This window comes from Diadema antillarum, unplaced genomic scaffold (genome assembly GCF_040938485.1).
Source record: "Diadema antillarum isolate AM-2024a unplaced genomic scaffold, OU_Dant_1.0 seq00000462_RagTag, whole genome shotgun sequence".
In the NCBI taxonomy this organism is placed as follows: domain Eukaryota; kingdom Metazoa; phylum Echinodermata; class Echinoidea; order Diadematoida; family Diadematidae; genus Diadema; species Diadema antillarum.
The window spans coordinates 1,495,849-1,518,090 of NW_027271433.1; the positions used below are offsets into that span (position 1 = coordinate 1,495,849).

The 22,242-nt window shown below is 37.9% G+C and overlaps 3 protein-coding genes across 3 annotated transcripts in view; 2 read left to right on the forward strand and 1 right to left on the reverse strand.

The window, feature by feature from the left end:
- The window catches only part of LOC139733164 (NAD kinase-like), an 89,871-nt gene extending 88,136 nt beyond the window's left edge, over positions 1–1,735 (reverse strand). Inside the window, exon 1 of the mRNA XM_071644004.1 lies at positions 924–1,735. Coding sequence (XP_071500105.1) covers positions 924–1,066 — 143 coding nt within the window. The 5' untranslated portion in view covers positions 1,067–1,735. The remainder of the gene's footprint in view (positions 1–923) is intronic.
- A 4,009-nt stretch (positions 1,736–5,744) lies between these two features.
- On the forward strand, positions 5,745–10,184 carry LOC139733180 (methyltransferase-like protein 27). The gene is made up of 4 exons (XM_071644023.1): positions 5,745–5,882; positions 7,773–7,973; positions 9,515–9,637; positions 10,029–10,184. Exons 2-4 carry the CDS (start codon positions 7,866–7,868, stop codon positions 10,182–10,184), a joined length of 387 nt encoding a protein of 128 aa, XP_071500124.1. The 5' UTR covers positions 5,745–5,882; positions 7,773–7,865.
- A 6,241-nt stretch (positions 10,185–16,425) lies between these two features.
- Positions 16,426–20,619, forward strand: LOC139733181 (methyltransferase-like protein 27). The gene is made up of 5 exons (XM_071644024.1): positions 16,426–16,530; positions 17,878–18,000; positions 19,338–19,476; positions 19,857–19,949; positions 20,423–20,619. Exons 1-5 carry the CDS (start codon positions 16,426–16,428, stop codon positions 20,617–20,619), a joined length of 657 nt encoding a protein of 218 aa, XP_071500125.1.
- Positions 20,620–22,242: the final 1,623 nt, after the last annotated feature.

Below are 22,242 nucleotides of genomic sequence, written 5' to 3' on the forward strand. Positions count from 1 at the left end.
TATAGAGAATTTTATCTCGCAAGGGCAGTAAATGGCGGAAGACTTCTGGAATTTAGATCCGGACTACTGGAGTTCCACCTTAACATTACTTCACAGATACAAACGTCAGATTTGTTTTGTTTGTTTGTTGAGGTGGTTTTTATGTGTTTGCTCGTTTTTCATGGGTCATTATTTTCTCCAACACAGCAAAGTGCAAAAGGAGACAAAAGTGAGAGTAAGAATTTAAGGACCTAGCTTCCTCATGTTTATTCGTCTCTCCGAGATGAATCCACACAATTCATCCCCGCCCATCACCCCCAAAATAACAAACAAACAAACAAGCAAACAAACACACACACACACACACACACACACACACGCGCGCACAGTACACACACACACATACACAGTTCACACACTATCAAAATGGACCCCGTGATTAGTATCTGTTGGCCCTACTACTCAGGAGTCGGTGACTTGAGGAAAAAAAAAGTAAGCTTTTACTCTTCACCGCCCCCCCCCCCCCCCCACACACACAAACATACCTTCCCCTTTATTCACGCACATTATATTATATAGTTTATTACATTGGTCACTCAGTTGCAGCCCAAGATGTTATGAAGGACAACTGGAGAGCGCATCTTTACCGAGGACAAGCACGTACAGTGTCATTGTATCATTCTATAGCGAATGATTAGAACTGATGATCGATTCTTCCGAGGAAGACCTGCTGGATTACTTTATAAGTTTACCCTGTTATGAGCACGAGAACTAGCAACTCCGTATACAGCAAATCAATGATATCGAATCATACAAACTCATATAGAAATACGTACAATTTTCTTCTCCATATGCCTTTATGGTTTACATTATTGTGCGCTTTTAATGGCAATATCTATGGTGGAGATTATACGTTGCTAGGCAGTGATTTGTGCGTGCTTTACCTGATAAGAGTCGACCATCCCATCCTTGCTTTCCTTCGCCGGGCGGGCATCCCGGTCAGTTCGTCCTCATTAGTAGCATCCTCCTGTTGCTTTGGGTTTCCCGCCATCAAGGATTTGGCCCGCACCATTTGTCCCTCCGCCATGATTTTGCGTCGTCTGTTTGCCCCGACGCACACTCTGCTGATGCTTGTACGACCCTGGCCGCCAACGGAGAAATCGTTCTGTCGCGACGAGAACTTTAATCAACTCCCTCGGAGATGCCCTGGCGTTTACAACCACATAAGCCGAAGGTGAAGTTACCGTTTCGCGGAGACGCATTTATTATGCCGAGCTGTCGATGAATGGCTTGCAGTGACCGCTCTAACGAGCTTTTGAGAGACGGCGAGAATGGGGGCAAATGCTTTCCACAGGGCGTTCTAGCAGGTAAGTGAGGCAAAAGAATTTCTCAAGAGAACGACACACGCGCTGCTGTATCGGGATGCGCATAAAGTAGAAACAAGCATTCCCCAAGTGTTCAAAGGTAAAGGGACGACTGCATTATCACTACACAGGTTTCGTGCAAGCGTATCATTGAAAGTTTTTACCGCAACCTTGACCAAATCTGGTGAGTAACGTTTGTCGGCAAGTTATAACCTACGCGGGTTTGGAGTGCACGAGCAGTGGAATAACTGTTCTGTACTTCGGGGAGAATACACTACTGAGGAACCTGATCAACAGAGAACGGGTATCATTCACAATGATTTCGGAGTGAGGTTTGCTTCTAACTGTCGGGGTTCAGGAAGAGGCATTCCTGGCGACGTCCGGAGTGTCTCTCTAGCTGACTTCCTCTCTGGCTTTGTGAAGGCTGATGATATTAGGCACGGGATATGACAAGCCAAGCCCCTCGACGTGTTTGTTATGCGCAACAAGGCTGTAAACAGCTGTTTCGCTTACTCACATGATTGTTATTAAAATAACGGGCGCCCTAAATGGCTCGTGAAAGGATCCTCGTCAATGCGAAATCGGAAGGGGGGGGGGGGCAGCAGACCAAAAACGCTGGATAGATCTGAAAGGGCCGTGTATGGAGTGCTGCAAAGACATGGGTAGAATAGCATGGATTAAACAGAGTTAAAGCCATGAAAAGAATGGAATTGGCATGAGGATTGAATGGCACCCTATTATTGCGGGAAAAACAAAAAAGTGAAAGCGAAACAGAACGCATCCGAAATACATACAACATGTTAGTGGGTTATAAGGAAGTAATTTAATGTTACATATATAGGCCTTAGGTGACGGTGGCAATATTAAAAAGCAGAATCGGACGGACAAAAAAAAAACAGACACAAGGAAAAGAAAGAAAAATAGGGAAGACTAAAATGGCAGGAAAAGGTGGAAAAGAAGAGTTTGAAATCTCAAATTCTTTTAACAACATGGCGTCAAAAACAGCACGCTTTCCAGTCAGTTTGAGATTCAGGTGGTCGGCGTGTATTTGTACCCGTATAACACCAAGATGGTGTGTGGTTGTGTGTGTGCTCTGTATGTGTGTGCGTGTGTGTGTGTGTGCGTGTGTGTGTGTGTGGTAGTTTCAAGACAACAAGGGAGGAACTAAAAGAAAGCGGACATTCATGCTAGATTGCGGGCAATATGGGAATTAAGAACTTTTTTTTTGCTTAGAAAAAAAACCGAATGCTATACAAACTAATACGAAACAAATCAGACGACAGTCATCATAAGAAGTCCTCAAAAAGTTCTCCGCAGTATCATACGGTGTACAGTTCAAGAAATGATTCTCAAACTAGGGACTTTTGTCCAAATTCTTTGACTAACACAAAAATATAGAAGGGCCTACTTATACAGGGTATATGATAAACATTTCACTTGCCCTGGGTAGTAGAGGGCGAGACAAGAGGGTATGTTAGGCTTTCCCGGCCAATTTCGCACTTTTGTCAGTCCATTTGATTAAAGGTTCATTCAATTTAGCGAAAATCCTCGTCACTGCACATTCTGTTATTCAAAATTGCAACTTGTTCGTTCAATTTAGCACTTCGATCAATGAAATTCGCGCAATTGCCTTTCGAATTCGTAAAACGGGCATTCAAATTGGCACGTGCTCTTCAGTCATTCAAATTCGCCAGCACTGGCGGAAAATGGTATTTCAGTCATTCAATTTCCCGTATGAGCAGTCAAATTCCAAACATGTTCATTCAAATTGGCGTAATGTTATTTCTATTTTGAAAAGGTGAGAACCGTGATTTATGCGTTTTTAAATGTGAATTTTTGTTTCATCCACACACTGTTAAGTATATAGTAGAGGTATCTTTGACCCTAAATAACTCAAGTTTGTTGTTCTGTATAACGCTCCTCTTCTATACATGATATCAGAACTATACATGCACCGGTACCATAGATCACTTCACTTTATTATGTCCAGTCATGGCAGCACGAGTTAGATACAAGCGTATATCTCAAGAAGACAGAGAAAGAATCATAGGAGCATTTGAGGGTAATAACCTTGACAAATTATTGATGGCTAGAGCTGATCCAAGAACTTTATTCCTAATGATGATTAACGCAATATAGCACCCAGCAAATGAAAATAATGAAACATACAGATGAACGAAATAATCACGATGTAAATTGAAACCTCCTTCTACCAACTAATGTCAAAACAAACTTAAAATTAATGTATCTGTGAATGAAATAATGCTATCGAACATCATAAACACATACCAAATTTTGAAAGTACTGTTGCAAAGGTGATATCAGAATAAAGAATGAATACGAAAATATGAGATGTTATGTTGCTTGCAAACAATACCTATGATAAATGAAAATGGAAAAAAAAAGGAATAGAAGCATAAACGTGTCTCCTAAATTGACTGCAGTAAATGCGAAATTGGACGCCCAAGAATGAATTCGAATGAACGAGTGCAGCGTGTACGTGATCACGTGACTATATCATGCTAAATTGAATGAACGATTTGCGAAATGGTGCTTGTCTTACGAATTTGAACTGAAAAAGTGCTGATTCGAATGATGTTAAAGGTAATTTGAATGCTCCAAAATGAATTTGAATGAAAAGATTATAAAATAGAAATACCCATCATGCCATCTACGCTATATCGTGCTAAATTGAATGCAGCAACCGTTAGGAATTAGACTGAATAAAGTGCGAAATTGGCCGAGAAAACCTATACTAAAGAGTCTTGTTTGGAGATGATTTCATATTACAGAATGGTTATTATGATTATCGGTAACTTTTACCACCGAATAAGAGAATGTTCTCAACCATTATACGCGATGAGGTGAAATATTATATATATAAATGTATACACACACACACACACACACACATATATATATATATATATATATATATATATATATATATATATATATTCGTATATCACTAAAAATTGTGTTTTCCTCAAGAACGAGCAACTACATCATCTCCACCCTCCCCGTCACCTTTTTTGACAAAACAAAGAGAAAGTTAGAGAAGTTTTGAGCATATACATCAATGGGAGACTTATTGTTGTAGGCAATGGCATCAATATTCATCTGATTTGTAAATTGCTGCCACTGTATAATTGCAAAATAAAGACATGTGATATCGTAAAATTCCAAAGCTTTTTGATTGTAATTCGGATTGCGATGGAACCTCTGCCATTCTGCTTGTCCGATTTTACTTTTAGTAAACTTATCTGTAAGGAACATTATGGCTAATTATGATAATGATAATAATATGACAAATGTATGCTTATGACCAAAATATTTCTAAGCGCTTTACAATTAACAAGAGAAACAAACATAGCTAATAGAAATGGAATTATTGAGGGCTTGAAGCTCAGTTGTTGTTGCTGGTTTTTTTTCATTTCAGCGAACATAATGAGATTGTATAGATACGAGAACAGCTTTGATATGAAAAGCATGTCTGGTACAGTGATAAGTTTAAATCTGGAAGAGAATATATGCTGCAGGTAGGAAATGATATCAATGTACTGGACTGTTATTGGAAGACGTAAAACAAAACGGCTAAAGCAAAATTAGACCAAAAGAAACGAGCAAGAGCAAAATAACAAAAATTCTTCAATTCAACCAATTTAATAGTATTGCCCACCAACTATAGGGTCATTAAATGTTGGAAAGATAATTATATTAGACCCCTTGGCGACGGTGTATTGATATTGCTATACCGGCAAGATGAATGGAAATGATAACCATAATATCTACGATAGTGGGCATATTAAACGTGGGGATTACTCGTTTGACGTCAACTGCCTGGCTTCGATCAAATTTTAATTGACCTAGGCCTATCTGTCTTTAAATTTCTCCTTCCGTGCATATTGATTTTATGTGCGTTCCCTAACTACATTTTTAAGACTGTTTAATATTATAGTTTTGTATAGTTTCTTGTATTTCTTCAATCTGTTGAGTAAATTAGCAGAGTAGATTGATATACTTTATGGATTGAAAATGCATATGCTATATATAGGACAGCGCAGCAAAATAACATCAAGGAGTTCTTGCAGTGCATGGTAGGCCATACAGTTTCTGTGCTCAACAAGTTTAATGGTTCATTGTTCTTGTTACTGTTATTATTAGGAAGACAGATATGTGTTTTGATCGGTACGAGGGACAACAAGGCAAAGATACTATAGTAATCTTCTCTGCCGCAGGAAAAAAAGAAAAAGGTGAAACGTTTTGAAGTCGCAACACCCTTAAGCCACTGGTCCATCGAGTGCGATGCACTCAGCCTGGAATATACCACATGCTGTCATAATACCCATGTGTATACAATGTACATGTATAATGGCATTGTCTTTTGTATGCTACCCGTGCGGTGCGTTGAGTAACGGAATATAGACAGTGTAGTGTGTCTACTCTCCCGAATAGACGACTCATTTGACTATTGTATGAAGCGAGCCACTGACTTGTATTTCCACCACTGTTACCTGTGGAATGAATGCCGTGTATCGGGTAAGTCTGGCATAAATTTGCTGCCTCGTTTTATCTACATGATAATGTCAGGAGTACTAGTATTACAAACATGCATATCACGGTAAACGCCGATTCTAGTATCTTCTGGGCCGTGTTTCTACTGCACCTGCCACCCCGGGAATCCCCAGAACGGGGACGGGCAGGGCTCGTTCATCGTGATCAAGATGATTTTTTTTTACTGTAGCCCCCTTTAGTAGTAATAGTCGGCCGTAGGTACAGGTGATGGTGTGTTGTACCTGGGTAGTATATGCAGCTTAAACACAGTAGCTCCATGCTATAACCAAACAATCGGAAACAGTGTCAAGAAAACTGAAGTGACATACATGTACAGTAGTCATTCCACCATGCCATGGCAGCTAGTAGTGGATTGCAAATATCTCAGTAGTCCACATAGTTTCATACGTCCAGTAGTCTTGTTTACTGAAGGCTTTAAATAGTGTGATGCCTTATCATGTATTGACCATTACGCAGGTCGCGTCGAAGTACAGCACAAATTTGATCCCATTTTGCAGAGGAATAACTGTGCTGCTGTGCAGTATACAGTAACACCGTATCGTATTACTACTCTATTGTTAGTCGTTATTCACCACTTCCATGCTGCTGCTTTGCTTTGCATACGGTACTGTATGCACTGTAATCGTACCGTAGTCTTGGACTGCCGAATTGTTCGATTCCGCGGTTTCGTCAACATGGCAGTAGATCTAGTCTCAGTTCCAGTCCAACTATCTCTTTTCTCTCCCTCCCTTCCCCTCTGGCACGGTTACAATTCGTTATTCCGAAGGTTCGTTATTCCGAACATTCGTTATTCCGAAGGTTCTTTAATCCGAAAATGAAACAAAGCTCGTTATTCCAAAGGTTCGTTACGGACCCTATTTCATTTTCGGATCAACGAACCTTCGGAATAACGAACCCTATTTCATTTTCGGATTAACGAACCATTGGAATAACGAACCCTATTTCATTTCCGGATAAGCGAGCCTTCAGAATAGCGAATCCTATTTCATTTTCGGATTAACGAGCCTTCAGAATAACGCCACAAATGTTCGGATTAACGCCACAAATGTTCGGATTAACGAACCCTTTTTCATTTTCGGATTAACGAACCTCTAGGTATAGGGAATTTGTGTGTTTCGGATTAACGAACCTTCGGAATAACGAACAGCACCCTCTGGCACACATTCAACACATTCACCTCATGAGTATCTTCTCCTTCCCTTTACCACAATCACTCAACTTCTTTTAGTTGGTATACGTATGGTCTCCTCAGTGAGATTTCCTTTGTAGCTTTTTCTCTCATTTATAGTCCTTTTCTTGTGCGTTCTCTAGTCTTTAATTTTACTCTTCCATTCGAGCTGTTGAGTTATCATTGTAATAAAAGGCATGCCATGATGTACCTTTCTTTCTCAGGCTTTTCAATGTTTCATCCCTGCATTTCAGTTATATTGCTCATTATCTCATTTTGCTTTATGCAGCTAAATTACCAGAGACATTATCAGAGATCTTTCTTTTCCTTTTTTTTAATCAATCTTTTATTAAAAGCAACTAAATGCTCTTTTTGAGTTCTCGTACATGCTAAACTATATGGTAAAACATGTTTGCATCATGCCACGGAAAAAGCATTTGTTAAACTAATGGTACATTTCGTTATTTTCCGAGATGGTGGTGGGATAGATATTTCCTGTAGATGCCTAGGAGGCTTAAACTTAGCAAGAAGAACATTTTGCTGTGAAATGCTTCAATTTTGAAATATGAAACCAGCCATTCAAAAAAAAAAAAACCTAACTTCGTAAAACAAATGTTGTAAATCTCACTATCGTTATTCATTAATTGTGCAATGTGAATCTTGGTCTTTTTTTTACCTGTCGACAGGAATCGTCAGCGGTCTAGCTTCATTCCTCATGTACATCTCACTGAGTCGAGAAACTTTATGAATTTACAGAGAAAAAGCATCAAAGTCTGACCATGGCTGACGAAGAGTGGAAAGTGAGGAAAGTGAGGGCGCTTCACACGATGAAGGATCAGGCCGAAGTGAAGCAGGTGTACGATGAATTTGCCAGTTACTATGACGAGGTAATCGACTATATAGCTTGATATGGGTTTTTAGAAATGAAATGTTATGAATATTTTATTGGTAGTGGAAGGTTTTCATATTATTATTTTTTTACGGCGTTCTTCTTCTACTGATTCGTTAACTATATATATATATATATATATATATATATATATATATATATATATATATTTCAAGTTCTGCGCACTACTTGAAGGGGAATGAACAGCAATGTTACAGTAATAGAACACATCAGGGAAATACTGATGGAAATCAGACAATCCGTTGCTGGATGAGTAGACTGCTTCTGTTCGTAGTGTCACATGATTATGGAAACTTATGAAGAAAGTTCAACATATTTTAGATTTTCTTGCATAACAAATTAAAAAAAAACACACTCTTGACCTACCTCATTCTTTTACGGAAGGGAGGGGAATACTGGTGGCAATACAACATGTCACACATTCTGACAACGAAACAAATCACCACCACCATGATAGACTTCAAGTAACAAGAAATCTTTATTCTTCCCTCGCCCCAAGCGCCATCATCCCAGTCTCGATCCAAGTTTTCCCCAACGTGGGCCGAACCGGCCACACCTATCTTGTACAAATGCATATTCATGACAATTCAGAAAGCAGGGGGAATAATATTACCCTTATCATAATATCAGTACAGTCAAGAGAATGTGAACTGTTCATAAGAATGTGGAATTCTCTTGATATTTTCTTTATATTGTTGCCCATGCATGGCATCACGAACTGCAGTAGTCTTCTCATCCAGCGATGGCGGCACCGAAACTATAAAAATTCATAATCATCTTTTGAACGGATTGTCTAATTTTTCTGGAACTTACATGAATGTGTAGGGCCTACTGATATTTCTGCATTCACTCAATCTACATGTATACAATCGTTATGTATTTGGATTTGATTTCACTTTTAAGTATGCAATGTGTGCCTCACTTATCAGAGAATCCAGTGCTTGCTGGTGGAAATTTACGAGTTGCGATATCAAGATTTTGCCAAATATCAATAATTTCCAGGCATTTCACTACACCTCAAAAAGTGTTTGTTTTTAATGATTAAGCCGGTGCGTGTCACCCTTACAACTCTTGCTATTATGCCTTGAGACATTACCCATTGTAAAAGTGGTTGAAATACCTAAATTGTGTCCATGCTTGCTTGATATATCATTTTCATTGAGTTTGACGGAAAAGTATAGCTCACAGAATTACAAGTTCGGTCTTCCAGTCTAAAAATATGCAATGACATGAATACATCACCATCAAACATAGACTATTAATTGTGCGGTTTCCTGCCACCAAATCCGAGTATAGTGATAAATTACGTATTTGTTACCTGCATAAATTATGCAGATTAGGAGAATTCATTCAAACATTTGAATAAAAAGAGATATTATAGATTACCAAAAATGAGTCATTTTCCGTATATTTGAAGTGAAATACTGTATTCTGTTCGTTGATTTTCAATGCATTTCGTTTCATTTGAATTTCACTTTTATTTTTTCACACGTTGTGGATCTCAACTCGCTTGTGCAGCACGTACTCTCCCTGCACTATGTGGGACCTGCCTTCACAGCAGAAGTTGTAGCCAAGATGGAACCCAACCAGGATGCACGGATACTCGACGTAGGCTGTGGCACCGGACTTGTGGGAGATGGGGTATGAAAATTTACCCGTTTTACTCACATGGGTAATATCAATTATCTTTTCATGGCCATACACCTGTCTGTATCATTAAATTTTCGACTTATTTGATCGAAGCACTGCACCAAGAATGAATGGATACAAAAAAAAATAACGAAATTGAGAAAGCGGAACAATCACAGTTTCTTGAAGGTCAGCAGAAAATAATTACAAAAAAAAGTTTTACAGAGTGTATAGCTTTATATCTTCTTATGAAACGTAATAAGTCCATTTTGTTTAAAAGTGAGACATTAACTAATAATAACTTTATTGTATGTGAACTCGAACACTTGCACAGTACATAATATTACGTCCACAAATTGCCTCAATATTTACAGATCTTCCCTTTCTCTCCTTTGATATACAGCTGCACAAGGCAGGCTACAGGAATATGTATGGTGTAGATCTATCAAGTGAAAGCCTTGATGTCCTCCGAAAGAAAGGAACGTACTGTAACCTAGCAGAAGCCAGCTTTGGTCCCCTCAACTCTCTTAATTTTACAGATGGTAAGTTATCCAAGTGATCAGAATCGAAGTTAAAGGGATGGTACTGTATAACAAATGTTGGTGGATATGAAGATTGAGCTTTTAACTTTTTGAAAAGAAGCCTCTGCTCATGACATGTTACATAGTTGTTTGTTTGGTTTTTTTTTTTGGTGGTGGTAATATCTCAGTCATTTCACAACCAATTTTTATCAAATAAACGTTGGATTTCTCTTGGAATTACATGCTCTTTCATATTTCATGGGAGGTTTCTCATTATCTCATTAAAAAAAAAGTTAGAAACCTATGAAAGCCAGGTCTTAACCAAAACTTTATACATATACCACTATCCCTTTAAGTGTAGCCTAGAACAAAGGTACTGTTTACCATTGGGAGAAGTGATTCAAAATATGTTCGAGTTATCACATTTGATGCATTTGTGTAGGTCAGTTGTACCACAGAAAACCATTATAAAACTTTGGCAATAAAGCCTAAAATATACATGTATTTCTTGTTAACATTGTTTGTTACCTTATGAACAGGTTACTTTGATGTAGCAATGAGCTGCGGCTCTTTTCTTCCAACACATCTTAATGAGAAGTGCCTTCCAGAAATGATACGACTCGTCAAGTCAGGTAAGTGATTATCATTATTTTACATCTCAGTCTCAGCCCCTTGTCTGTTGGTTTGTCTCAGTTGGTTTGCTCATGGCTGTATGTACATCATTCTGTATAATTATCATGGCTGAAAATTAATTAACCAACCCTTATCAGAATTGAAATTCATCTCCTGTACGACTGTACCCCAAAGTGTAGTCGTAAACTGTACTTCCTAACTTTAATATTCAATTATTGAATTGAACTTATTTCTCATATTTCACAACAACCACAAAATACCAGTAAATAAATACCAGTAAATATCATAAAATGACCGGGACACTGGACAAAAATGATATACAAATCAACAGATAACGATTGAAAATATAGAAATGTAAAGCTACAAAAGTAAATGTAATGATATAAGATCACGCTAGAAAACTCAAGGCTATTTTTAAGTACACGACGGAACCAAGGCTAGATCCATTTCAAATGAGAGTGTGAAATATAACCAGTGGCGTATCTAGGGGGGGGGGGGGGGCAGCAAGGGGGCACGTGCCCCGGGCGCCACTTCCTTGTGGGCGCCAAAAACGAAAAAAACGAAAAAAACAAACAAACAAACAAGAAGAAGAAGAAGAAGAAGAAGAAAAAAAAAAAAAAAAACCCTCGCCCGGACCGGGGGGGGGGGGGGGGGGGGCAGTAAACCAAATCAAACATGATTATAAACAAAACATGATGATGACGCGGACAAAATGACAATGACTTATTGTTACTGTGTTTACACAAGAATCCAATGTTACACGGAGCAGCGGCTGCAATTTCTTTCGTTCTGAAGCGATCGCCGATTGGATCAAAAGAGGGCGCCAACGGTTTCGAACATGGGGGGGGGGGGGGAGGGCGCAAAAAACCCCAAATCAAACAAGATAAGAACAAAACGTAATGATGACACGGAAATATACAAATTTCGGCTCACTCGCTCGTATTGATTTAGAGTATTTTTTCAAGTCCTCAGTTTGTTGGTATAAATCGCTATCTATAAGGCCGTCACTATAATAATCTTGATTAGAATTGTAAGATTTAATAAGCAAAAAAATGACAAGAATTTCATGTTTTGTAAGCTGAAATACAAAAATTTTCGGCTCGCTCGCTGCGCTCGCTCGCCAAAATTTATCAAAATTTATTACATTTAAATCACCCTCAAAAGACCCCTTTTAAGTGCTTGAAAAAGGATATCATGTGGACTTTTTTTAAAGTCCCTACCGGGATGGGGTTGGGGTTGAACACTTTTCAGAAATTAGGGCCGCAATTTTCGCGCTTGCCCCGGGCGCCGTTTTCCCTAGATACGCCACTGGACAAAACCAACAATAAAGAATGATGCTTGTAAGTATAGGCGTCTCCTGTTGTGATGATGGCCTGGCTTAGTGCTGATGTTTTATCGTTACAGGTGGGTTCATCATCATCACGACCCGGAAGTACATCTTTGATGGGGAGACGGGTGACATGAAACTGAAGCCAGGGCTCGCTAAGCTCGTTGAGGACGGACTCATTGAGAAAGTGCGGCACGAAGAGTCGTTGTACGAGAAAGATGGTGATGATCACGTGGTCGGCATAACCCTTATATACAGGGTAGTGTAGTGCCATATCTCAGTAGATTTACTCATCGTTAATAAACCTTTTATTTTAGTTTCTTGGTGACAGTGCGGCCAGAGCTAAAACACTCACGAAATTCGAGTCGACCTTAAAGAGTAGCATCAAATCAAACAAGCAGATCAGTGAGACTTTCAACAAAATGGAAGAAGAAAAATGAAGATAATGTAAGATTTCGTTTATGACATGTTTTCCACAGCAAGATTATGCAGACTTAATGATGTGACATTTCTCCAATCATTTTGATGAGAATGCTGTATGAGTGATGAGTTAGCTACTCGTAGCATCCCTGCAGAATTTGTCGTTGTAAAATCGCTAGGTCTCGAAGTGATATTATGAGATATACCTCTTCTTGAATACCTATATAGTGAATTTTTGCGCAGGATCGCTATTTCTTCTTGCTGTTGATTAATGCAGATTTTACAAGTGTACATGACGTTACAAAGTTTGTCCATATACACTTTACAATGTATTACCTTCAGCCAACGTGCACTCGGCTGTCCCTATAGCTGAATCCAAATTCAACGTGTGATATCAAAATTAAAAATCATGTTGCAAACAAGTCAGAGGGATTTTCCCCCTCTCGATGTTAAAAAATATTTTTCCATGTACCATGAAAATAATTGTGTATACTACGAATTTAATTTGTGATATCGAGGTGACGATAATATCCCATCAGTATGGAGGGAAATGAATTGGTACGGGCCTTCAGCGAGCAGAGTATTAGTATTGTGTAAAACGCCAGTTTAGATTCAAATTGATGTACACAAACAATGTGACCAAATGAATCTCTGAGGTCGAAACCCCCTCTACAGTGTACCAACAAAACCCACTGTAGGATGTGCATGTGACATTGCCAAGAATTAATTCTATGGGATACCGCAGGGTCGTGTGATATACTAATCACAAGTGTATTGTATTATTGTAAAGAAAATAAAATCATCAATTCCAATATTTTGTGTATTCTGCGTGGAAATGAATTTGTTTAGTGGGGTATTGTGATGATGGATTGGAGATGCCCATATTGCCGTATGGATGTAGATATTTGGTTAGCTTTTATTGAATCTGATTTAAATAATAGGTGTTCGGGGGTGGGGGTTAATTACAATACATTGGGTGATATTAAGTTTGATGCTGGTACTGGTGCTGTCTCTCAACCATTGCGTTAAATCGAGCTCCAACGGTATTCACGCAAGCGTGACTTCAGAAGTACATGCAGTTATCTTCAAAGCACCACCCCCGGGTTCGTGCTTGAATTACAAGGGGGAAAGAGTGATTAGGATTAAAGGGATCGTGTAGTATTGGTTGACATCTAACTTCAGGTTTCTATCAATTTTTGGTGAGATAATGAGAAACTTCCTATACAATGTGAAAGAGCTTGTAAAAATTGTAATTCCAAGAGGAATTCAACATTTATTTGATGAAAATTGGTTTTGAAATGGCTGAGATATCAAAAATAGAGAGATCTTGGGACCCACTTTTTACTTTGTTTTTGGATGTCTCAGCCATTCCAAACCAGATTTTCATCAAATAAATTTTGAATTCCTCTTAAAATGGTATGCTCTCTACTACGTGTATTTCATAAGTGTTTTTTTTTTTAAATAATTTTTTTTGTGTTGTTTTTTTAGGTATCTCGCAAAAAGTTAGAAGTCCAATTCTCTTCTCCACCATTACTATACCATAATTTTAGGGGATTAAAATGCCACAAATTTCCGGGAATTGAACCCAGTGTGAAAACCAATATTTTGTACTTTCATGATTAAATATTTCAACTGAGTGAATAAGGCACCTCAACAATATACATGTACATGTATTTCTTATTAGATGCTGTCACGCGTTCTGAAAAGGTTGATGTAAACATTCTATGAGACATAAATGGAATGTCTTAGTAAAGACTGCTATAACAGTGTATTGTGACGGCCAATTTTGGATACCATTATGGCTGATTTGACAAAATACGCTCAACTGAAATGTATTTAGAAAGACAAATTATTGTTCCACGCTGGGTTTAGTCTCTCGAAGCAGTTTACGGATCATAGCGCAATTTTTTCTCCACTTAAAGGGAAATATGTTGGACTTTAAAATTCTGGCGGCCTGATTTTGCCTATCTGACTGAAGAACGAATGACCTGAATTCATTATCTATACCCCTTTTTAGGTGCTACACAACCTTTGACTTGATATATTCATATATACGTCTGACACAATGATCATCAAAATTTGGTGTTTATTGTAAAGCTAAGAAAACAACGCTGTGATCGATAGCTTTATTTTCGTTATAATGTCAGTCTGATTTGTATACCGACACATTATTTTGCAAAACATCTTTTTATTTTTCAAATTCATGAAATTCTTCAGTCGAGATGCTTTCATTGCAACTGATTGACAATTTGCCCTGCATCGACGTAAATAAGCACTGAATTGATACAAAAATCATGGGCGTACATACTCGAGCGGGATTCGAACCCACGACCACCTGACCACCCACCGGACAGGCGTCATCTCCACTAGATCACCGAGCTTTCGCCCGACAGCAAGTGTTGGTTCTAATCCTGATAGCATGCAGCGGGTACTGCGTAATTATTCAAATTCATGATTTTTATCATGGCTACTACTAAAACACTGATCAATTCAGTGCTTATTTACGTCGATGCAGGGCAATTTGTCAATCAGTTGCAATCTTTTGATTGATTGTGAATCAAATTTATAAGGGCTGGAAAGCACCGCTCTAATCAAAAGCTATATCTGTAATAACGGTGTATCGTAAATCAGCACCCAATTTATCGTTAGCCAGGTATTTCGGTGCTAAGAGCTGACACCGGTAATAAAAATCAGTAGAGATGCAATCTTGCAAAAGTTTCAGACATGTAAGAAATATGATTTTTTTTGTTGTTGTTGTTGCAATTCAAAATTATTACAAAATCACACCTTAGTCATGTATATACCAGCAGTGTGTGGTTGAAAATGACAACTTCAAGCATTGCCAAGTTTTTCAACAGTTCCCTTGAAAAGCAAACGCATCCTCTCGATAACAGTTACAGCAATCCTTGTGTCAGTCAGACGTGGTCAGAGAAGCTGAAATAGGCCTAAGAAGAAATAAATTGCGGTAATTACAACAAAACATGAGATTAACTTCACTTTTACACATGTAATTAGCAACTCTATTGGTTATAGCAAGTTCTGTTGCAATTTCAGCAAAATGACAGGCACCTGAATGTCACGGATCCAGTTTGCTCATTTTCATCTCTCTGCTCAATAAAAACCAAGTTTTGGTGTACTTCAGCAAAATATTTTTCAGACGCTCATGATGCATTAAAAGAAAAATAGCTGCAGGTATTTCCCCGGTATTTCCCCGCAGACAAAATTTTGAGAACATAAATGCTCCAGCGTAGATTTTAAGACCTAATTGTGCTTAAAACTTTGTAGACACCAATATATTTTGATGATCTGCAGCTACTGCCATTTCTCAAAGAATGGCATCTATCTGATATGGCAAGAATTGTTGAACTTGTCCATAATAGTACATGTATGACTCGTGTGTGTGTGTGTGTGTGTGTGTGTGTGTGTGTGTGTGTGTGTGTGTGTGTCTACATAATTATGTGTGTGTTTGTTTGTGTCTGCTGCTCTATTGATGAGAACATTATCATTGACTTGAACGAGCACAGTGTACCTGCACATGGCTGCATTGATTCAATGGTTTCATCAAAAACCTCTTTGTGCGTCTCTATTTCGTATTATGTTAGTGCTTCTCTTGGTACAAAAGAATTTTTATTTGCATAGTCAGGCACTCTCAGTCACGCGAAACATACATTTTGCAGCGTCGTAAACGTGGAACTAATGATCGAAATCCCTTACCCCGAAGCCAGAAACCATGAAGTTCGCACTAAGCATTATAACTTTGCCTGTCTGTTTGTGAGGGCAGCAGTCTTGGCTCATGTACATAATTATACCTCACGCACGTCTTACCTAGTCGAGATTCTTCATAAGTTTGCACATAGGCCTACAGAAAAAAAAAGAAGAAAAAGCTTCAAAGACTGACCATGGCTGATGAGTGGAAATTGAAGAGATTACTCACGGTACATACGCTGAAGGATCAGACGGAGGTGAAACAGCTTTACGATGAGTCTGCCTGTTACTATGATGAGGTAATCTACTAGCTGGACATTGGCTCTTTGCAAATGATATGTCGGGTACATTTTACGAGAAGTTGGAAGATTTTAGTGCATTTTATCCATGTTCTGCACACTACATGTATTTAAATTATGCCATGTTATGTAGGCCTAATTCTGAATCTCTGATCAGAGATTCCGGGGCTTGCGTACACAAGTTTCGATAGTGAGATTTTGCCAAGCACGCCCTATCGACAATTTCCAGGCATTTCACCATATATAAAGCGTTTGATTTGTACTGTATGATAAGTCCACCGCGCATCACCTTCACAAGTTGAGCTCTATCACATGTGACAATATACATTCCTATTGTAAAAGTGGTTCAAATGTTCTATCAGAATTGTGTCTGTGTTATCTTTGTATGTTTTACAAGCAAGCATAGCTCACTCACAATATCAGAATTTTGGTCTTCCACAGCCTAAAAATAGTTTAACCAATAATAGCAATACACCATGAAACATAGACCATTATTTTTGTCACCAAAACCAGAGTAAAATAGTAAATCTACGTACATGTTACCTGCATATAGAATATATGCAATTATGTAGGCCTTTTGGGGATAAAGATGTGATAATGCGTTACAAATAGGTCTATTGATATTGCCAAAAGTGAGTCATTTTCCTACATTTAATTAGGAAACCCATCCGAATTCTATGGAATGAGAAAAAATCCCTACAGAACGTTTAAAAAATGACCAAAAATCGGATAGGAAATGAGGAAGACATTTTGAAATTTCACAATTTTTTTTTCAGAAAGCATCTATTGACCGACCAGTCCTTATGAATATTGAAATGAGCAAGTTGGTGATTTCATACTGTACCCTCACAATTTTTCATGAATGAAATATACGAAATTCAAAAAAAAAAAATTATTATTAGCTAATAAGGTAAAGCATATTCCCTTACCGAAATATATCAGAGTTATTTTGCTCTTTTTATTTTGGGTGGTTATAAGGCAAGTTTTGAATTTATACAGCTGAAATACATTGATTTTTGTCATCTCTGTATGAAATGAGTAAGAAATTGTAAGAGCATGACATCATGAACTTGCTGATTTGAATCATTAGCGTAACGACTGGTCAAGTGTTTTCCGAAAATTTAGAAATTTTAACATTGTCATAACTGCCTTATATCTTGTCCGATTTTGATCATTTTTGCACTGTTCTGCAGGGAATTTTTTTCTGTCCAATAAAATTGAAAAAAAAATTGAAGCGAATTTCTTCTTTAAAGTGGAGTATTCTGTGCGATGATTTTTAAGTACATTACGTTTCATTTGAATTTCATTTTTTATTTTTATGTTGCGGATCACAACTCACCTATGCAGGTTGCACTCTCTATAGACTATGTAGGATCTGCCTTCACAGCGGAAGTAGTAGCCAAGATGGAACCCAACCAGGATGCACGGATACTCGACGTGGGTTGTGGCACCGGACTTGTGGGAGATGGGGTATGAAAATTTATCCCACTTTTACGCACACTGGTTGTTTTAATTACCTTTTCCTGACCATGCAACTCTCCACATAAGTAAATCTCTGATTTATATAATGAAAACACCACCACTAGATTGAGAGTTCATGATATAATTAAGCCAACAGAAGAATTACATGTTCTTAAAGATCAGGAGAAAGCTAACAAAAAATACGCAGTGCACAGATTTACATTGTTCTCATGAAGCTGTAATAGCATACCATAATACACTTAATGTTTTGCCATGATAAGTTGTCGTCCATGTCATCTCCTAGCAAATAAGTAGAATGTACCTGTTCTATCATTCTATCATGTATGTTTGTATGATGATATTCTTGTTTACTTCCACATGCCTACGTTAACGATTGTAAACTACGTTTTTGCTTTAAACATTATAATTTTTTTTAAAGCATTACACCATTTCAAAGCAGCAAATAAATTATTTTCAACCTCCTGTAAATCAATGTTGTTAGTTCCAGACGGAAAAATGAAATAAACTCAAATCATCCTCAAATAATAGAAAATTAAATAATCTGTGGATTACGGCAAATCGTTGATGTGAATTAAGAGCAGAGTGTGTCCAAATTTTAATGATTCCTGTAGAACGCCACGTGTAATAGTCATTAAATTTTGTGCAGATTTACATTGCATTTCCATAACATACAAATACGTACATACTCGAGCTGGATTCTTTCCCGAGTATGTACGCCCATGATTTCTGTTATCATGACTACTACTAAAACAGTTATCAATTCTGTACTTATTTACGTCGATGTAGGACAAATTGTCAATCAGTTGCAATGGAAGAAGGTAAGAATTTCATGAATTTGAATACAAGTTGTAATCGGTTTGATAAACAACTGAGCATCTCTTTTAATGGTAAGTCACGTATGCCATAGTATTGTATTTCATATAGACAAGAGTCGACACAAGGCAACTATCTTCATACAACATAGACTCATCATATCATTTGCCATACAACCTCCCATGCTCTCACCATTCTTTTTTTTCCACACAATGATTTCCTGTGACATAGTGTTCAATCCAACCGTTTCCACCATCCGTGACTCAAGAGATTGACAGTGTGATATGGATGAATCGATTATGTTGTGCAACTACTGTAATCTATGACACCGTTTTTTCCGAAGCACTTGCAGCTTATGATTATTTCTTGCAATATCTTTTTGTTGTAAGATTAATTAGCATTAATTAACAATGTACACTCAAACAATCGTACATGTACAGTCTCTCTTCCAGTATGGTGCACAATTTGTCTCGATATTCACAGATCGTCATTTTCTCTCCTTTGATATACAGCTGCACAAGGCAGGCTACAGGAATCTCTATGGTGTAGATCTATCAGCTGGACTCCTTGATGTCCTACGAAAGAAGGGAACATACTGTGACCTAACAGAAGCCAGCTTTGGTCCTCTTAACTCTCTCAATTTCACAGATGGTAAGTGATACCAACTTGACTGGATAATCAAAGTGAAATGCTGCTTATTTTAACTGTTCTTTACGGGAACCTGGTGGTACGTGTATCAACTTTGTGAGGATTTTAGAATTCAGTATGGAACGGGTTTAACTGCATCCCACTATAAGACCCCCCCCCTCCTCCCACGGGGGTTCTTTAGTACTCTCTTGAATTTTGTGTCTGTTTCGCTCATGTGTTTGTTTGTTTGTTTTAGTGAAGGAAGATATTTTAAGTCAAAGTATTGTTGTGTCCAACACGCTTGCCTATAGGTAGGCCTATGTGGAGATATAAGCCTCTTTCTTAACGTTATGTATCAGGACATTTCGTGTTCACACTGTAACGCCTTTTCATGGACTGGACAGGTTACTTTGATGTAGCGATGAGCAGCGGTTCTTTTCTTCCAACACATCTCAATGAGAAGTGCCTTCCAGAAATGATACGCCTCGTCAAGTCAGGTAAAATAATGATTGCCATTATTATTTCTTTGTATTTGATATTCCGGCAATACGGAATTAAGGAAACATATCAATCAATTTCTTATCTTAACTTAGCTACCCGATCGTCATGATCAGGCCACCGAAGTTTTGTTTTTTTTTTGTTTTTGTTTTTTTTTTTGTTTTAATTAAATTTGGTGGACCGACATATTATTTTAATAGTGGCCCAGGACCACCAGCCCGCTGTCAGCGTTGAGCCCTGTTAAATATTTCAGTCTCAGCTTATTTCCTGCAGTAGGTTTGCTCCATTTGCTTTTCTCCATTAATGTAGGTCGTAAGCCGTTTTGTACGCAAAATACCTGAAATATTCAGTTTCCATGAAACCCTTCTTAAATTCAAAATCGATCTCCCGTGCCCAAAAGTTTAGTCTTATACCACCTAGCTCTAATATTGAGGAGCTGGTCTTTCTCAATGCTGATGTTTTACCATTGCAGGTGGGTTTATCGTCATCACGACCCGGAAGTACATCTTTGATGGGGAGACGGGTGACATGAAACTGAAGCCAGGGCTCGCTAAGCTCGTTGAGGACGGACTCATTGAGAAAGTGCGGCACGAAGAGTCGTTGTACTTTAAAGATCCTGCTCGTGATAATCACGTAATAGGCATAACCCTTGTATACAAGGTATTGTAGTGCCATATCACATAAGGTGTACTCATCAGTAATAAACCTTTGATTTTACCTTCTTGGTGTGACAGGAACCAGAAAACACTCGGGAAAATTTTACTGATGGATAAAATGTATTCCACATTCGAGTCAACCATACTGAGTAGAGTCAAATTTTTTGACAGTTTTGCAGGATTTAGTACAAAATCCCATGATATCTATTAAAGATACATTTCTGATGGGCGATTTTAATATCGATCTCATGAAATGTAACTCCCAAAACAGTTCAAAAGAATTTATAGAAACATTAATGTCTGCTTCGTTTTTACCATTAATTTCCAAGCCTACCCGTGTCACCAGCCAATCGGCTACCCTCATAGACAACATTTTTTGTAATGTTCTTCCACTTCCTGAGTCTGGTATCGTCCTCTCAGACATCACTGACCATTTTCCTATATTTGCTCAGGTTCCAATTAAACTGAATAAACAAAATAATTATTATAAGCGTCGTAAGATTACTGCAGATAATCTTACAAGTCTCCAAAACAGTTTAAAAGAACTCGATTGGTCTTCTGTATACAACACTACCGATGTCAATTTGTCTTATGATTATTTCATATCTACTCTTACCTCCGAAATCGATAACCATATTCCCCTGCGTAACATAAAAAATAGATATAAGCAAATTCCAAGACTCCCGTGGATAACCCAGTCTATATTACGATCTATAAATAGGAAAAATAATTTGTTTTATAAATATAGATGTAATCCCACTGAAAAAAATAAGAAAAAATATGTTTCATACAAAAACACACTCACCAAATTATTGCGTATGCAGAAGAAACTTTTTTATGTTAATCAGATAAGCAAATATAAAAATGACATTAAAAACACATGGAAAACATTAAAGAATGCTATGAATACACCTAACAATTCATCTAATATTTCTGAAGTTCGGTGGGGCAATGCCTCCAGCAACACTCCCGCTGGCATGGCTGAAATTTTTAATGACTTCTTTTCTTCAATTGGAAAAAATCTTTCTCAAAATATTCCTCTTTCTAGTAAATCTTTTAGTGATTTTTTAGATACACCTAACTCTAAAACTATATTTTTTGACCCAACATATAAAGAAGAAATAATAAAGATTGTTGCCAATTTGAAAGAAGGTAAAAGTCCTGGCCATGACGGAATTGACAACCATTTGATAAAAAACATAATTCCTCAAATAGTGGATCCCTTAGTACATATTATCAACTCATCGCTTGCAACTGGCCATGTGCCAAATAGCATGAAAATTGCGAAAGTAATTCCTATTTATAAGAAAGGGGAGAAGGATGATGTCAATAACTATAGACCCATATCTTTATTATCTTCTATTTCTAAGATTCTTGAAAGAATAGTTTACATCAGGACAGTACGTTTTCTTAAAACCTGCGACATATTTTCAAACTTTCAATTTGGATTCAGGGAAAATCACAGCACAACACACGCACTACTTGCCCTCATCGACAAAGTCACACACGCACTCGACACACTTTCACACACAATAGGTATCTTCTTGGACTTCTCCAAGGCCTTTGACACGATTAACCACGGAATACTTCTCGCCAAACTGTCTCATTATGGAATACGTGGAAAGGCCTTGGAGTG

Coding starts and splice junctions, on each gene's coding strand:
- LOC139733180 (XM_071644023.1), top strand. CDS start 7,866: ATGGCTGACGAAGAGTGGAAAGTGAGGAAAGTGAGGGCGCTTCACACG. Junction 7,974..9,514: donor TTGCCAGTTACTATGACGAG/GTAATCGACTAT, acceptor TCGCTTGTGCAG/CACGTACTCTCCCTGCACTA. Junction 9,638..10,028: donor CCGGACTTGTGGGAGATGGG/GTATGAAAATTT, acceptor TTTGATATACAG/CTGCACAAGGCAGGCTACAG.
- LOC139733181 (XM_071644024.1), top strand. CDS start 16,426: ATGGCTGATGAGTGGAAATTGAAGAGATTACTCACGGTACATACGCTG. Junction 18,001..19,337: donor CCGGACTTGTGGGAGATGGG/GTATGAAAATTT, acceptor TTTGATATACAG/CTGCACAAGGCAGGCTACAG. Junction 19,950..20,422: donor GATACGCCTCGTCAAGTCAG/GTAAAATAATGA, acceptor TTACCATTGCAG/GTGGGTTTATCGTCATCACG.